The following is a 15395-nucleotide window of genomic DNA, read 5'->3' as shown; positions in this document are numbered from 1 at the left end:
TTTTACGAAGAGATATTTACTGATAAAAATTAATAACGTAAATATTATAAATATCATATAATTTTCATTACACATTGGTAAATGGTAATGAATGCAGACATGCAGTTGTTGGGTCACTACTCACTACTCAGTACTCACGACTAAAAACTATTTATAAATAATATGGGTATTTCTCTTGTGTGGCATGCCGGCCTATCGGCTTATCGCAATGCACGCCAGTTATAAGCAATTACACGAAAGCAAACTCATATTAGGTATATAATAGTATCATTTTAATATTTCGAATATAATAACAAAAAATAAAAATTGAAATCTCAAATTATAAATTATATTTCATTATTAATAATGGAATATTAATAACGTTAATACTCGGTTATATTATTACCTAGTATTTAATAATTTAAAATTTTTTTATTTAAGTAAAATATTTTATTTAGATAAATTGACACAGATAACCATTAAATTTATCTAGATAAGATAATATATAACCACTCATTTTTTTTATCTAGATAAGATAATTAAATGAATAAAATTATCTAGATAATTTATCTAGATAAAATTATCTAGATAATTCCCAACACTGATAATATACAACGTCGCGGTGGCCGAAGGACAGCGGTGATTAGCCGCGGTGGAGAGTTTTTTGGTGATTTCCGACCACTACAACAGTGGACACCCGAGTCCGCGAATCCGATTTCAAACGGCTGGCGGATAAATACGATTTTTCATGGTCACTGTTTGCGTTCCTACGCGTGTTACAGGTATATAAATATATAATAATATAATCTATAAGTGTTATAACATTATGTACACAGTCACACAGAAGGTATATATTATATTATTATGTCCATTTGTAAATGAAAACGTCTCGTTAAACGCATAATATGTAAGTAATACAAATATACAATTAAGCAGAATTTAGCAGATGACTATAACATATTGTATAGGTACATACAACAATTACCTGCTTGGTTGCATGTGAAAATAAACTATTTTCTATACACATATATAGATATATTATATATATAATATATATCTACAAACGGGAATTAGCGCACCTCGGCCCTGACCACTTACCCGGTGGCGTGTTGTACTTTTTCACCGTCACGGACACCACTTGCTGGACCGAACTGACGAACAGTCGAGCGTCCGGTGACATGAACGAAAGGTCCGCCCTGTACCTGTAGAACACATCATGGATTCCGACCTGCAAATAGAAAAAAACGTTGCGATTATTATGGCACTTTATTTATATTTACAATTAAAGTAAACATTCAATGAGAGTACCTAGGTACAATACGTAGGTATATAAAAGTTGATTGACAGAAAAAAAGACTACAAGAAATTGTTGGATTTTAATTGATACTCTTGTCTCTTATTACCTATATATTATGGCTGTATATAGGCTATAAGACACATGCAGTATAGTCAGTATTGAACTTCAAGTGTTTACTGCTGAAAAGCCCTTCTCGAAATATTTCAATGAAATACTGAAAAGTATATATTAAATTTTTTTTTTAAACTGTTTTTTGGTATGTTTTATAAAATCATTACTAAATGGTTATACTGACTTCAAACCTTTCTAGCAATTTTAAATATTTAATTCCGAATCATGATATAAAGAAGATATTATATATATATAAATAAGATGGATAGTTATTATGTAATTTGTATAATGTACTATGTAAGAAATATTTCTATAATTTTGTTAATTTACACTTAACTAAGTATAGGTGTTTACTATACTTTCGACTACATATATATAAGACTATAGCCTTAGATTAAAATTTTTTTTATCTTTCATTAATATGAAATATTTCAAAACAATACATTTCAAAACCATATATCTATATACGTAACTTTTATATACGAGGGAGTTATGGTACAGGTTCGCAAGTTTTAAGCACCTGTAGAATTGGTTATGCCTACACTATTATACGAAGTAAGAGTTTAAAAAGTTGATTGATTTTAGTACCTATTTTACATGCAGTGAATTATACAAAGGTAATATGGATTTAAAGATTGTAATACATAATAAATAATAATATACTATTATAAATTATATATATATATTATAATAGTATATTATTTAATATTTTTAAAATTTATTATGTAGGTATGCCTATTGCCTATATAATATAATAAAGATCAGTTTTAGACTGACTTACCTATTCGTGGGTCTTTGTTAATTTTATGGTCCCGCAAAAAAACGTATTGATAACAATATTATTAACAATACATACATGAACTATTTTCCGTATCTATTTAAACATTTTTGGGTTTTCCGAGTGACCTCCCCTCACTTTTCCACAGTAAGCGACTGAGTACCTACTATATTTTCTTTAACCTTGACAATCCTCTACTGCGTATTTACATGTACACTTACGATTCTACGGCTCGTATTGCTTGTATTCACAGTCCATAAGATTTATTTCGTACATGCGGGACGAGTGGTATATAAATAACGAATAGGTAATATAATAATGGAATAATAACGATGATTAAGCTGCTGTCTTCTTGGTGGGTCTTTGACGCCTAGTTCTGCCCTTGAACCTTGTGCCGATTTAGGAACTAAGGAAGACTACGCTCTCAACACTAAATTGCACGGTCTGCTTGTCCGAGTAATGAACGTATAGGTACCTCAATTTATTGTACGAATTCCTTATATAGGTATATATATGTACGAATAACGAATGTATATTATAATGTAGGTATGTATAGTATTATGTTAAGAGCGAGAAGTTTTGTTTTTTTTTTTATCAAAACGATCTCGATCTCAGCGGTCAATCACCTGTTGTAAAGCTGAAGTCAAATCCACTTTTGCCGTGTATTTGAACGTGGGCACGGTCGCATGAACGGCCGTCGGTTTTAGAGAATTGTGTATGTTGCGCAAAGACATGGACGGCAACAGCAGCAACAGCTCGGATAGACCGTCCGGATGGTTCGGCATAAGTATCATCAACGTGTACTTTGGATCCTATTTATACATATTATACAACAAATAAACAAAAAATATGTCAAAGAATATACTATAGATACCTACGCGGCTATACAGTATTTAGAGCTCATTATTTCCACCCAGGAAAACATTTTAATGTGTATATATCCACGTTTAAAGATATAATTATATCTTTAATTGTGTGTGTATCCATTATTCCCTTCGACCTTTCATCACTTTTTATACCTATCGCAAAAAAGTATGCATAAAATATAATCGCAATAATATGAAAGATGCTGCTAAAAATATATTAATTTATAGCCATAAATTGGAGTTCAAAACTTTGTACTATTAACAAAAAACACATTAAACACTTCGTCCCAAAAATGTTCTGTCTAGTATGTACATATAACTAAAAAAGAATATTATATTATAGGTACATAATATATATAACTTATTTTAAGGTAAAATACTAAAATATAATGATTTAGCGGGCATAATTTATGGTGCCTCAATTTAGGTACTAACTAAATACGAAATAACAGTAATTAGTATTTACTTATGTAGGTATTCAAACTAAATTATTAGTAAACATGTAGGATGTAAGGTAAGTTTTTATTATTTTTATTGATGGTTACGAAAAATGTTGTGTAAAATCATATATATGTCATATGTGTATTAATAAACCCATCCAACAACTGAAAATGTCTGTAAGCGCCACTGCATGTATGTTCTAACTCCTAATGATAACAATTATTATTTCTTGCACTTTATTGCATGAACGACCATCGTGACAGGAAATTACAAAATTAATTTGGATGGACATAATAAATTATCTCCGTATATAATTATAAATGTCTTAACTTTAACACTTCGCAAATTATATATTTTCTCACAACAATCAATTTTTCCCATACAGAATGAAGGACAACAGAATATTATTGTGTCAATGGGTAAATCATAATGCAACCTCGGCCGGGCAATAGCAGTTGATAAAAAGGTTAGATTAGGTACGTAAGCTGATAACCACACATAAATGCTAGATCTATTGTTGCTTTCAATAATTTTTGAATACTTATCAGTTATCAGAATGAAATGTAATTAAATGGGTATTTTTGGTTGTCATACCATACCTAGTATTATAGCAATCTCAAAATTTTAAATTAATACTTATAATTGTATACGTACATCTAAAGGTATCTCAATAACTTGTGACTTTAGCTCGAAAATAAATCCAAAAGGCAATACAGCTGTATACGTAAAGAATGGAATACGTTGATAGCCAGAATTGAACAAATTAATTGACTCAAATGGATTGGATGACCTGTCCATCCAGCCAGATGGAGGTCCGTAAGTCTTGTAACCATTAAACCATTGATTGCGATTTGTATTGTATCCTTGATCTAAAAAGTTATATTAATGTAATATCTTACCCGAATATAGCCTAAATATATACTGTATGCTTTTAAAATTACACTGATTCAAATGTCTTCTTCTTCTTCGCTTCTTTGATCCCCTAAGTGTAATTGAAACGCCTGAATTTGATGGATATTCCGTCAAAATCCTATCCGGTTTGATAATGGTCCTTTTTCTTGTCTGATTGCAATTATTTCGTACATCTTCTTTTCGTACTACGAACTCTACATTAAAAGTAGGTAAATTATCATTAGATTCTATAGACCTCCCACTCTTCTTTTCCAAAGTAGCTATTTGATAATGTTGATTGGACTCTGCTTCTTTTATGATTTCATTTTCAGTCACGTTGCTTGAACTCACGATTGTCGATGGAATATCTGTTGAGGATATTAAATGTTCACTAACTGTTGTTTCTTGATTGTTATTTAATTCAGGATTCGTGTATGGCGTTGTTTGATCAGTTATTTTTTTAAGATCAGTATTCGTTTCAATTTCTGCAGTTGCACCATCGTCATTCGAAATAGGTTTTGTTGACGAAAACACTTGTGATGTACTTCCGACGTCCATAATTTTAGTCGTTTCGTCGATGTCTATTTTTAATTCATTAGTTGTGGTAATTATGCCTTCCACAGTGTTTTCGAGAAAGAGGTATTTGTCTTCCATTGCGGTGTTAAGTTCCTTATTAATAGTAGTTTTTAATGGGATTTCTGTTGATGCTATTATCGTAATATCCGAACTGTCTTTAGCATAAGTAACATAAGAGTTACTAGGTGAAACAATTTCATCGTTAATACTTGTAAATACGTCTGCAGTAGTTATGTCGGATGAACCATCGGTTGTACTTTCATGCTGTGACCATGTAGTAGTAAATATGTCTGTAGGACTAGTTTGCGATTTACTATTATTTGTTGTATCAATAATATTCTTGATTGGTGAATTCAATGCACCATTTTTATAATCTATATTCGTTTGAGTTACTGTAGCTGCCATCATCATAGGATCGTCAGAAGTCATAGGTGTAGTACTTATAACGATTTCATCAGTTATTAACGGTTCGTTTGGGTTTTTATTGGTCACTTCTATTTCATTAGATGATTTTGGTTTTTGTTCGTTGATAAGAAGTGTTGTTTTTGCTTGATTAGTTGATAATTCTAATGGCATTGTGTGAGGTTGTGTTTCAATATCAACGACCATTGTGACTGTTTGAGAATTCATCGGTAAATTGGTGTTTGTATCGATATTTGATATAGTGAAACTAGCATCACCTAGGTAAGTTACTTTGGCTGGAAGTTCAGTCGCCACTGTTGATATGTCACTAGCTGATCCATTTGTAATATTAGTAGAAACTTGAATTATTTGGCTAGTTGGGGTAATTTCCGTCACTACAGTACCATGTGTAGTAACAGACATAGGCTGCAGTGGTTGAATCGTTGTCGTAGCACTTTCAGGACACGAATTGAAAAGAAAACTATTTGGGTCGTCAAAACCGTACAATCGTAGTACTCGTTTGAATTGTGGCCTGAGACATACTTCTTCTCTGCTCATAGTTAGGCCATTCAAAAATCCATCACTTTTGAAATATGACTGAAACATCAAAATGTTATCTGTCAATTAAAATGTTATCCTTTATAAACATTACCATTCAACTATTTACTTTAAGGTAACGATTTAAATCCCGAACTCCGATTCTGACAGTAAGGATTTCCCAAGGTAAATTAAGAGATTGCTTAATTTGCAATGCAGAATACCCACTCGATCCTTCATAAAGTAGAACTGATACTGCCATTAAACCAAAAGGAGAAAATGCAATATTTCCAATTGCACCACCAGCAGCTATTACCTATGAAATACCGTACCTATATAAAATACTGAAATACGTTTTGAAACTTTTCTATGCGTAGTGGTACAGTTACCATCAATTTTGATTTTTAACAATCATATACCTATTATATCTTATACTATCTTATACAGTTATACTATAAAACTTACATAAAATACTAAACTATACCTATAATTTAGTTATTTTAATCTTTTTTTTTTTATTTATTATATTTTAATCTAAAGATGCTAAACAGTGGAACTAATGGAAGTTTATTCATTTGCACCATTTAAAAAGTTATAGGTAAACATAATATAAGAGTAGGACGCAAAATATATTATATTGTGTATATTAAAATTGTTTATAATGATTTAATTTTAAAACTGAACTTTTATAATAATAACAACACATCATTTTTAAGATCGTCAATCAATAAAATAATTGTGTAGAAGTCAGTGACCTATATGTTTACTTATAAATGACAGTATGTCCGTAAAGTTTACTAACTAGATTTAATATTTTTAATTCAAGTTTTCTTAATAACTAATAAGTTAGTTATTTGTAAGCATATATTGCATATTTCAATATTTGTGATAATAAATGGCAGTTAACAAGTTTAATCAAGAAAACTTAAATAAAAAATATTGGGTATTGGTTTGTTGATGCCCATCACTTATATGATTTATATCTCTTGTATTTTCGATGTTCTAATCATCATACTATATATTTTATAATTTATATAGTTTAATAATACATTAATACATTTAAAATTAAAATAATAATGATAAATTAATAAATACAAAAGTAGGTACTTTATGAGTTTAATCAATAATTAAATCCAACAATAATTATTCTATGAATGAATAAAAATATAATAATATAAGTAGGTATGGTTTACGATGTACTTAATAATTATTATTTATTAATTAATAATAATTAATAAGTATTGAGTAAATTAATATACAATTAATATGTATGGGGGTACTGAGTAAAAAGTTATATTTTTATTTTTTTAATTTTTCTGTTTATAGTATATATATTTATAGTTTAAATGTTACAACTATTATTACTTAATATATTTATAAATACAATTTGATATTTCCCAATATTATTATTATTATTATTTTTTTTTTTATTAAATTGATTTTTACAAAATAGAATATATTTTAAATCTTTGTTTTGAGGAATACAATGTATTTACTGTGACAATAAAACTAATTATAAATAATAATTAGAACATTTAAAATATACGATATATATTATTTAGGTGGCTGATATCAACTACACTTGAGTGGCGAAAAGATACTTTCTTGGTGGGCGTCAACTAAACCAGTAGTCAGTACCAACTACCAAATTTTGAATTTTGGTGGCTAGCTTCACGGAAATAATGTCATACACAGTTAAACTAATAATATATTGTAACATTGAGAAATTTACTAAAATATTATTAAAAATGAATTTGGCCTTGATTTCCACCAAAAATGTGAATTTTTTTAATTGACTTTGTTTGGAATCTTTATTCTTTATTAAAACTAAATAGTTTTATTATTATATTTATAAGTAAAGATGATTTTTATATTAATGGTTTCGTCCCGGCTAGCGAACCGTCACGGTTTTATAAATATATAAGTGTTAAATTGCTACATAGGTACCCGCAAAACACATATTCCAAGGTCATTGGTTAAATCTGCCATTGTATCCAATGGTCGAGGACTTAAAGGTCTCTTCTGGTATAATGAATATTGGTTGTATTCATCTTGTAAATGTGAACCAATTGTACCTGTAAATTAAATTGAGATTAAATAGGTACAACCATTACTAACGCGGGTGACCGAGCTTAGCTCGGGTTTAGTATTTCAAAAACAATATATTTGTTTGAATAATAAATCTGTTTTCTTTATTTTTCTTAAAACAAAACAAAAATAACGATGTTTTATAGAAATGAGATAAAAATAAAATGTCCGAGTGTCTTCCTTTAAATCGTTGATACGTCATATAGCGGTACACCGTAGTCCGTAGGTACATATGGTTCCTCGGTCCTCCCATTCTACATATTAATTAACGTTTACGGTTTCCTGATTCAATTGATATTCGTAATTTCCTATATCGTCCATATCATATTTGTGTACCTACCCAAAAATGAACATTTCAACCTTCCATAGCTTTTGTGTTTAATTTAAAAGTATGTACATATTAGTAATCCTATAAGTGTTATTTTTATTATTTCATTAAAATAATTTTTGTCACACCTGCACCGAAAGTTTAGTTTTCGATGACGGTTGAAGCGTTCGAAAGTGATCTTTTTCCGAACAGTGGGCGGTAAAGTGGGAATCCCCATAGTGCCGGGCGGGAAGGCAATTTCAATCTTGGATGAGATACAGCAGCCCTCGTCTGCGAGCCGAGACTGAAACAGCTCACTTCCCGACGACCTTACCACACTATATACTATTTTATTGCACCTAGTCACCTGGCCTATCTAATGATAAGCTTCAGCTAAATTTTTTTATTCGCAACTATTACAGTGACTAACCACGTAGGCAAAAGTGGGCAAGTTAATGAAAATAATTAACTCAAGTTAAATTATGTTAAGAAGACACAAGATCGATAAGTTAAAAGTTAACAGTTAACAAATTATAAATTTAACTTGATAAGTTAAAAGTTAATATAGACAAAAATATTAACTTAACTCAGTTTAAAAAAAGTTAATTTATTTTTTTTTAATTAGTATAAATATAAATAAAGAGTGAATGTGACTTTCTAGTTTCTAATTTATAAATAAATTATAAAAAACAGTTTTATTGAACTTTTATCATAATGTACACTGTAGGTATACATACACTGTAGGTATACCATTTTACTTTTACTTTACTATTATTTACTAATTTAAACTATACCTACTCATCTCAAATTAATAATTTAACAAATATATTTTTTATCGTATAGCAATTGAATGCCATAATACGTGAAGATGAGTACATGACCTTCATAATATATATTATAAGTTATATAACATTAAAACATAACAATTGTCAATTTGTAATTTAAAATTATTAATTTTATTAAAAACATTTATAATTGCAACTCGCATAATATATAATTTACAACTTAATAAAATATATTATACACAAAATTATTTTGTGTTTTTGTATTGGACTATTTTTATTTTATACTGATATATTAATATTTACGTATAAATGAAAATTTCAAAATTATTTTAACTTGATGGATTTTTTAAAATCAACTGAGAAAAGCTAAGTTATTTCAACTGTAAATTAAACTAGTGAAGATCATAAGTTGATTAGAAAATAAACTAACTATTTAAGTTAAATAGGTAGTTAAAAAAAATTAACTTTTTTTACTAGTTAATGCCCACCCTTGCACGTAGGTAACTAACATTATTTTCAAAGTCGACTTTTATGTAGAAACTCTTGTTCCGAATATTATATATTCTTTGGAATAATCAAATAATGATCAAATAATAACAAAATTGAAAATATATATATTTAAGCATTTCATTAAGTTTTCAAAATGTCTAGCATATATCAAAAACACGAATTTTTTCGGAGATGAGACCTTGATCAATATATTCCATTTATCTGCAAAAAACACCTATAGTTCGAAATCCGTGGGGTTGTTTTTGAGAAAAAATGTACTGACACTCATACGCAATTATTGGTCAGTTAATAGTACCTATATGATACGAATAATTTAAATGATATCCGTTTCTATTTCTTCTCTAGTATTTAATATCTATATCACGGGCGTAGAGTAGGAAATAATCTATAGGTACCATTATTATTTGTATCGTGACTCGTGGCTATAGCCTATAGTAATATGTATTACCTATTTATGATGACATGATGTACGTATATATTACCTATATACTATAATAGGTAGTACAATTATTATAATAATATTATAATTTATACATATCAAATATATAAATGTCTGATGTCAATACTATATTTATATAATATAGAAGTCCAATTTATGTTACAACATACAATGTTAATACTTTATTTTTAATATGACGTATAGGGTGAAATATTATAATTTATAGGTATGATGAAATATGTTAGCAATGTAAAATTATACCAGCATTTTATGTTCCTAAATCTTAAGTACCTATATTTTTACATTATTAAAAATGTATGTGGGTACATTTGTATTGCTGAAGATTTAGTATTTAGGTAGCTATATAGGTTATTGTATATTTGTATACAGTATAATTTAATAAATATGTACTATAGTGTATATGATATATTGTATATCATATTATCATATACGGTACACTCGTAAGTCGTAACCTGAAGGTTTATGTATGTAATATAATGTGTCTTTAACTATTAGCTACATATATACCTATGTCTATATATAATAATATCGAATTCAGTGGGTATGTGAGTCAAGTCCAGGGCCGACTTGACGAATATCCGGGCTATGTCAAAATGTTTCCGTGCCTATTCAGTGGTGTGTTTAAGCGTTACTTTGGTGCTTCACTACTTCAGTGACAACTGACAGTGGGGTTTTATGACCATCAATGAATTCGGATGTTTTGGATAGGGGATTGGGGATTAATAGATGCCAACAATTCGTTCTACTCAATTATTAACCAATTCATATCATCACTTAAAATTTGATATTGTATTATGAATTATGTTTATTAATAAGTAATAACTAAGAATTTTTAGTAATTAATTTCAAAATATGTTATAACTAGCAAATAGCAACAGGGGCGTGCTCACGGGGGGGGATGAGGGTGTCATATCCCCCCCCCATGAACTTTTTTTATGCATTTTCTTAAGTTTCTTGCTAGTTTAGCTTTTCTCGAAAAAAGAGGTAATGTATAATTGGTTTTAATTTTTAAGTTGTGTTAATTATTATCAAAGATATAAACTACCCGTTTCAACATCCACCCCAGAAAGAACGTTTTCAACATTAAAGAGGGTGAAGACATACACTAGAAACTCAATGCTTGAAGTACAATACTCTTTAACTTATTAGTTTAACCGACATTCAATATTTACTTGCATTTTATTTTAGGACCGTTTGAATGGATTAACGTTGTTGGCAGTACATAAAGATATTAGCATTACTCCAGATGAAGTCTTGGATGAAATGTCTATGAAGCCAAGAAAACTTGAACTTATACTTTAGGTCTTTAGATCTATTTTTTTTATGTCCGATTATATAAAATAAAATATTTTATAAAATGTTAATTTTGAGTATGTTTAGCTCTATATCTAGTATTATATCATAATATAATATATATCAACCTACTTCTAAAATATCAATATATAAGAACATTTTGTGTATATGACAATAAACAAAACAAGATACAGTTTATCCCCCCCTATTAGAAAAAGCTGAGCACGCCCCTGAATAGCAATAAATGGCAAATAATGTATCTTTTCCGACTGATCGCAGCCCGCAGGGCTTTTACATGTGTGGGTTGTGAAACAATGTGATTTAAAGCCGGATCAAGCCCTGCAGTGGCTTATTACACTTGACACTTCGAACATTATTCTAAAATGACAAAAATACTTACGAGTACTTATGTAAGTATATACAATATACGTAAATAATAAGTTTTTGTTTATCAACAACCACATAAGAATTTTTCGTCCTTGCAGTATAAATAAAATTATTATGTGAAAGAGTATTTTGACTATCCTTCTATACATTTATACTTTGCTAGTATTTTTAGTTAATAAATATTGAATGGTAATAAAAATGTTAAAAGTAAGAACATCACGGTGATAAAATAAAATTGTATTATAATAATATAAAATATTATGTTAATCGTTTCGGTCGAGTACACGTCTTAATGAAAACTAAAATTGTACAACTATAATAACTACCTATATAACATGTCACCACTCACGTATGTACCTATTATGTAATATACTAATATATAATATAGCCAATAGCCATATAGGAATATAGCCTATGGGTAACTTACTCAAATTTATCAAACTATGAAATCTTGAACTAGCTTAGCTATATAGTTAAAAAAAGGTGGGTAAGTGGATGTCGCTCTGCTATACGATAGGTTACAAGTGGGTCACTGTATAATGTATAGTATTAAATTTGAATTCAATGATATAATATCACTGTATAAGAAAAACGATTCTGAGCGGAGACGGTATGTAAGTCTAGATATTAGACATACATATTTAGGTATACTTATCTATAGTATTATTAATAATTTTCAAATTAATCATATCATAATTCCATTAGGTAACGCGTTATACATCAACAACAAACCGCGGTACTATCATAGATATATAATAGTATACTTTAGAAGTTTCAAGTACCCACAATATTTATACAAATATACAATCACAACAAAATAACTAAAATAGTTTCCAGGTTTTTTAATATGTAATTTCGTCCAAATTTGAACTTAAAATGACTATAAAAATAAACTGTGCTTATGTATTTTTTGGTAACAGAATTAAATATTTACGTGAAATCTTGTTTAAAATTTTCAATCCTTAGATATAAAAGTTGAACATTTTATAAATTTTTAACTACAAAATAATTATTCAATTTTAAATTTGATAAATTTTGTCAAAATTTCAACTTCAAATGCTTATAAAAAATAATTATGCCTATGTATTTTTAATATTTTTCAACTGCTATTGTAACAATGTATCAGGAGCCTTGTATTAATTTTTTACACTTTTTGGTCCAATAGATAAAACTTTATTGATATTTATAGAAAAAAAAACTAAAAAAATTGAAAACTTACAATGTCTGTACACAGCTCAAAAAGAGTCAAATTATTTTCAAAATTTTATCGTATATAGGAAATGCTAATATAAACATTCAGTGAAATTTTCAAATATCTACAGTCATTCGTTTTTTAATTACAATAAAATAAGAATTTTGTCACATGAGAAATCGAGTGAATATCAAATGTTGTAAAAATATGAATTTCAAACGCTCATAAAAATTTAATTTGAGTTTCTTATAGACATTTTTTTTTTTTTGGTAAATATAGATTATCCTATAAGGAATCTTGTATTACATTTTAAAATCTTAGTTCTAAAAAGAAAAATTTTTACGAATAATTAACTCAAAATAATTTGCTAATTTTCGTGATTTTTACATATTTTGTCAATTTTTGAACTTTAAATAATAATTAAAAAAAAAACTGTGACTAAGGATTTTTAATATTTTTCAAATGTCATTGTAACAATATAGTAGGAGCCATGTATTAAATTTTCAAGTATTTTTACTCAACAAATAAAGTTTTATTGACATTCATAGAAAAAAAAACTAATTAAATTGGAAACTGAAATTGTCCGTAAACAGCTCAAAACAAATCAAAATATTTTGAAAATGTTATCATGTATAGAAAATGGAAATATAAACAACCATTGAAAATTTCATGTATCTACAGTCATTCGTTTTAAGGTTACACCAAAAACCAAAATCAATTTTCTCGAAAACAGATTTTGCGTAAAAATTCCCGTTTTTCCTTAATTTTTCTTTTGTTTTTCACGGCGCTTTTGAAAACTATTGGAAAAATTTTACTTTTGAGCCCCCAAAGTACCAACTAGATTCACTTTCCTATCAGAAAAGGTACTGTTGAAGAAAATCCAAGCACTTCTACTGTCCTAAAAGGTGATGACAGACACAAAAAAAAAAAAACACACATCATTGTAAAATCAATACATTCATCGTTCCACTCAGAATCTAAAAGTGTATCAAATGTTCAAACTTTTTTCAGAGCGTAAGATTTTTTTTTTATTAACATTTTTAGAAAAAAGCTAAAAATTATGAGTAAATATAGTCAAGTAGATAACTGTTTTGCTGTGTATAGCTAACAGGTGTCAAGTATATCTCGTCTTAAGTAGTTCACTTGACTGTAATGAATGTATTAAGCTTGAATTCAATGATACATTGTATACGAATATACGATGAAAAACGATTCAGAGTGAAAACATATTGTTAGTAGGTATGTTACCAAACAATTATTATTTTAATAACAATATTACAATTTTAACACATTATTTCGTATCTTATTGGTTATTTTTATAACTCCCAACTATTTTAAAATTTACTGAGAATTTTTAATTTTGACATTCCAAAAGTATCACCTCGATTCAATTTTCTAGGTACCTACCAGAAATACAAAAAGCTCCTTCAAAGTTTGTGATCGGAAGATTTTTCCAACTAAAAAAAATTTCTTCATAAACAAAAATGGATTTTAAAAAACGTACATAATTGTAAAACTAATACATTGTTTTGCTATTCACTTAGAATCAAAAAAATCATAAATTGCATATACCTTTAAATAGCTCAAAAATAGTTAAAATATATTCAATGTTGTACTATGAGAAGAAAATTCGAATATAAACATTTGATAAATAATTCAAGTCTACAACAAGTCTACAAGAATTACAACAAATTACAACGGACTGATTTTATATAAAACCTGATATGTTGCGTAAAACGTCCCGTTTTTCCTAATAATTATTAATGAAGAAAAATACTCATTGAAAATTCGCTATTTTTACCCTAATGTACTAACAATGTTGTACTATGAGAAGAAAATTCGAATATAAACATTTGATAAATAATTCAAGTCTACAACAAGTCTACAAGAATTACAACAAAAAAACCGGAATGATTTTATCTAAAACCTGATATGTTGCGTAAAACGTCCCGTTTTTCCTAATAATTATTAATGAAGAAAAATACTCATTGGAAATTCACTATTTTTACCCTAATGTACTAACTGTATGAACGATTCTAAAATTCTCCAATTTGTTGTTTTTTCCCAATTGGTGTTGAAATATATGCAATTTTACATAAATGATAAGTTTATGTATTCGTTTATGAATTCTATTGGAATACAACACGAGTGTAGATATAAATAATAATATATGAAGCAAAGATATACGAACTTAATTCAATAATATTAATATTAATTTTCATGACTTACGGTAACTCTGGATCAGTAATAATGGGGTAATCCATATTATCTTCATTGCAGAAAATACTGCAAAAATAGCAGTAAACAATACTAAATAATCAAACAATTCTCTGCAATAAATATGTCCACAGTCGTGGATTTCATGTAAAACCGATATTTTATTAAACTTCCAAAATTAAAACACAAAATTAAACTACAGACAACTTAATATATAACATTTGTTTATCGCACTGCGCATAATATATTGATGCAGTAACGAGCTGCGATGCGCTACT

General features: G+C 28.2%; 1 protein-coding gene across 1 annotated transcript in view; it reads right to left on the bottom strand.

Moving 5' to 3' along the window:
• The window catches only part of LOC100160930, a 23557-nt gene extending 8162 nt beyond the window's left edge, over window positions 1-15395 (bottom strand). The window contains exons 1-7 of the mRNA XM_001946822.5: window positions 15130-15395; window positions 7826-7953; window positions 6009-6194; window positions 4414-5938; window positions 4127-4341; window positions 2792-2977; window positions 1078-1207 (exon numbers count right to left, since the gene is read on the bottom strand). Of these exons, the coding sequence (XP_001946857.2) occupies window positions 1078-1207; window positions 2792-2977; window positions 4127-4341; window positions 4414-5938; window positions 6009-6194; window positions 7826-7953; window positions 15130-15175 (2416 nt within the window). The 5' untranslated portion in view covers window positions 15176-15395. The remainder of the gene's footprint in view (window positions 1-1077; window positions 1208-2791; window positions 2978-4126; window positions 4342-4413; window positions 5939-6008; window positions 6195-7825; window positions 7954-15129) is intronic.

This window comes from Acyrthosiphon pisum, chromosome A1 (assembly GCF_005508785.2).
Source record: "Acyrthosiphon pisum isolate AL4f chromosome A1, pea_aphid_22Mar2018_4r6ur, whole genome shotgun sequence".
Lineage (NCBI taxonomy): Eukaryota > Metazoa > Arthropoda > Insecta > Hemiptera > Aphididae > Acyrthosiphon > Acyrthosiphon pisum.
The sequence above is the reverse complement of the archived record's forward strand: the minus strand, read 5'-3'. Positions and strand labels throughout refer to the sequence as shown.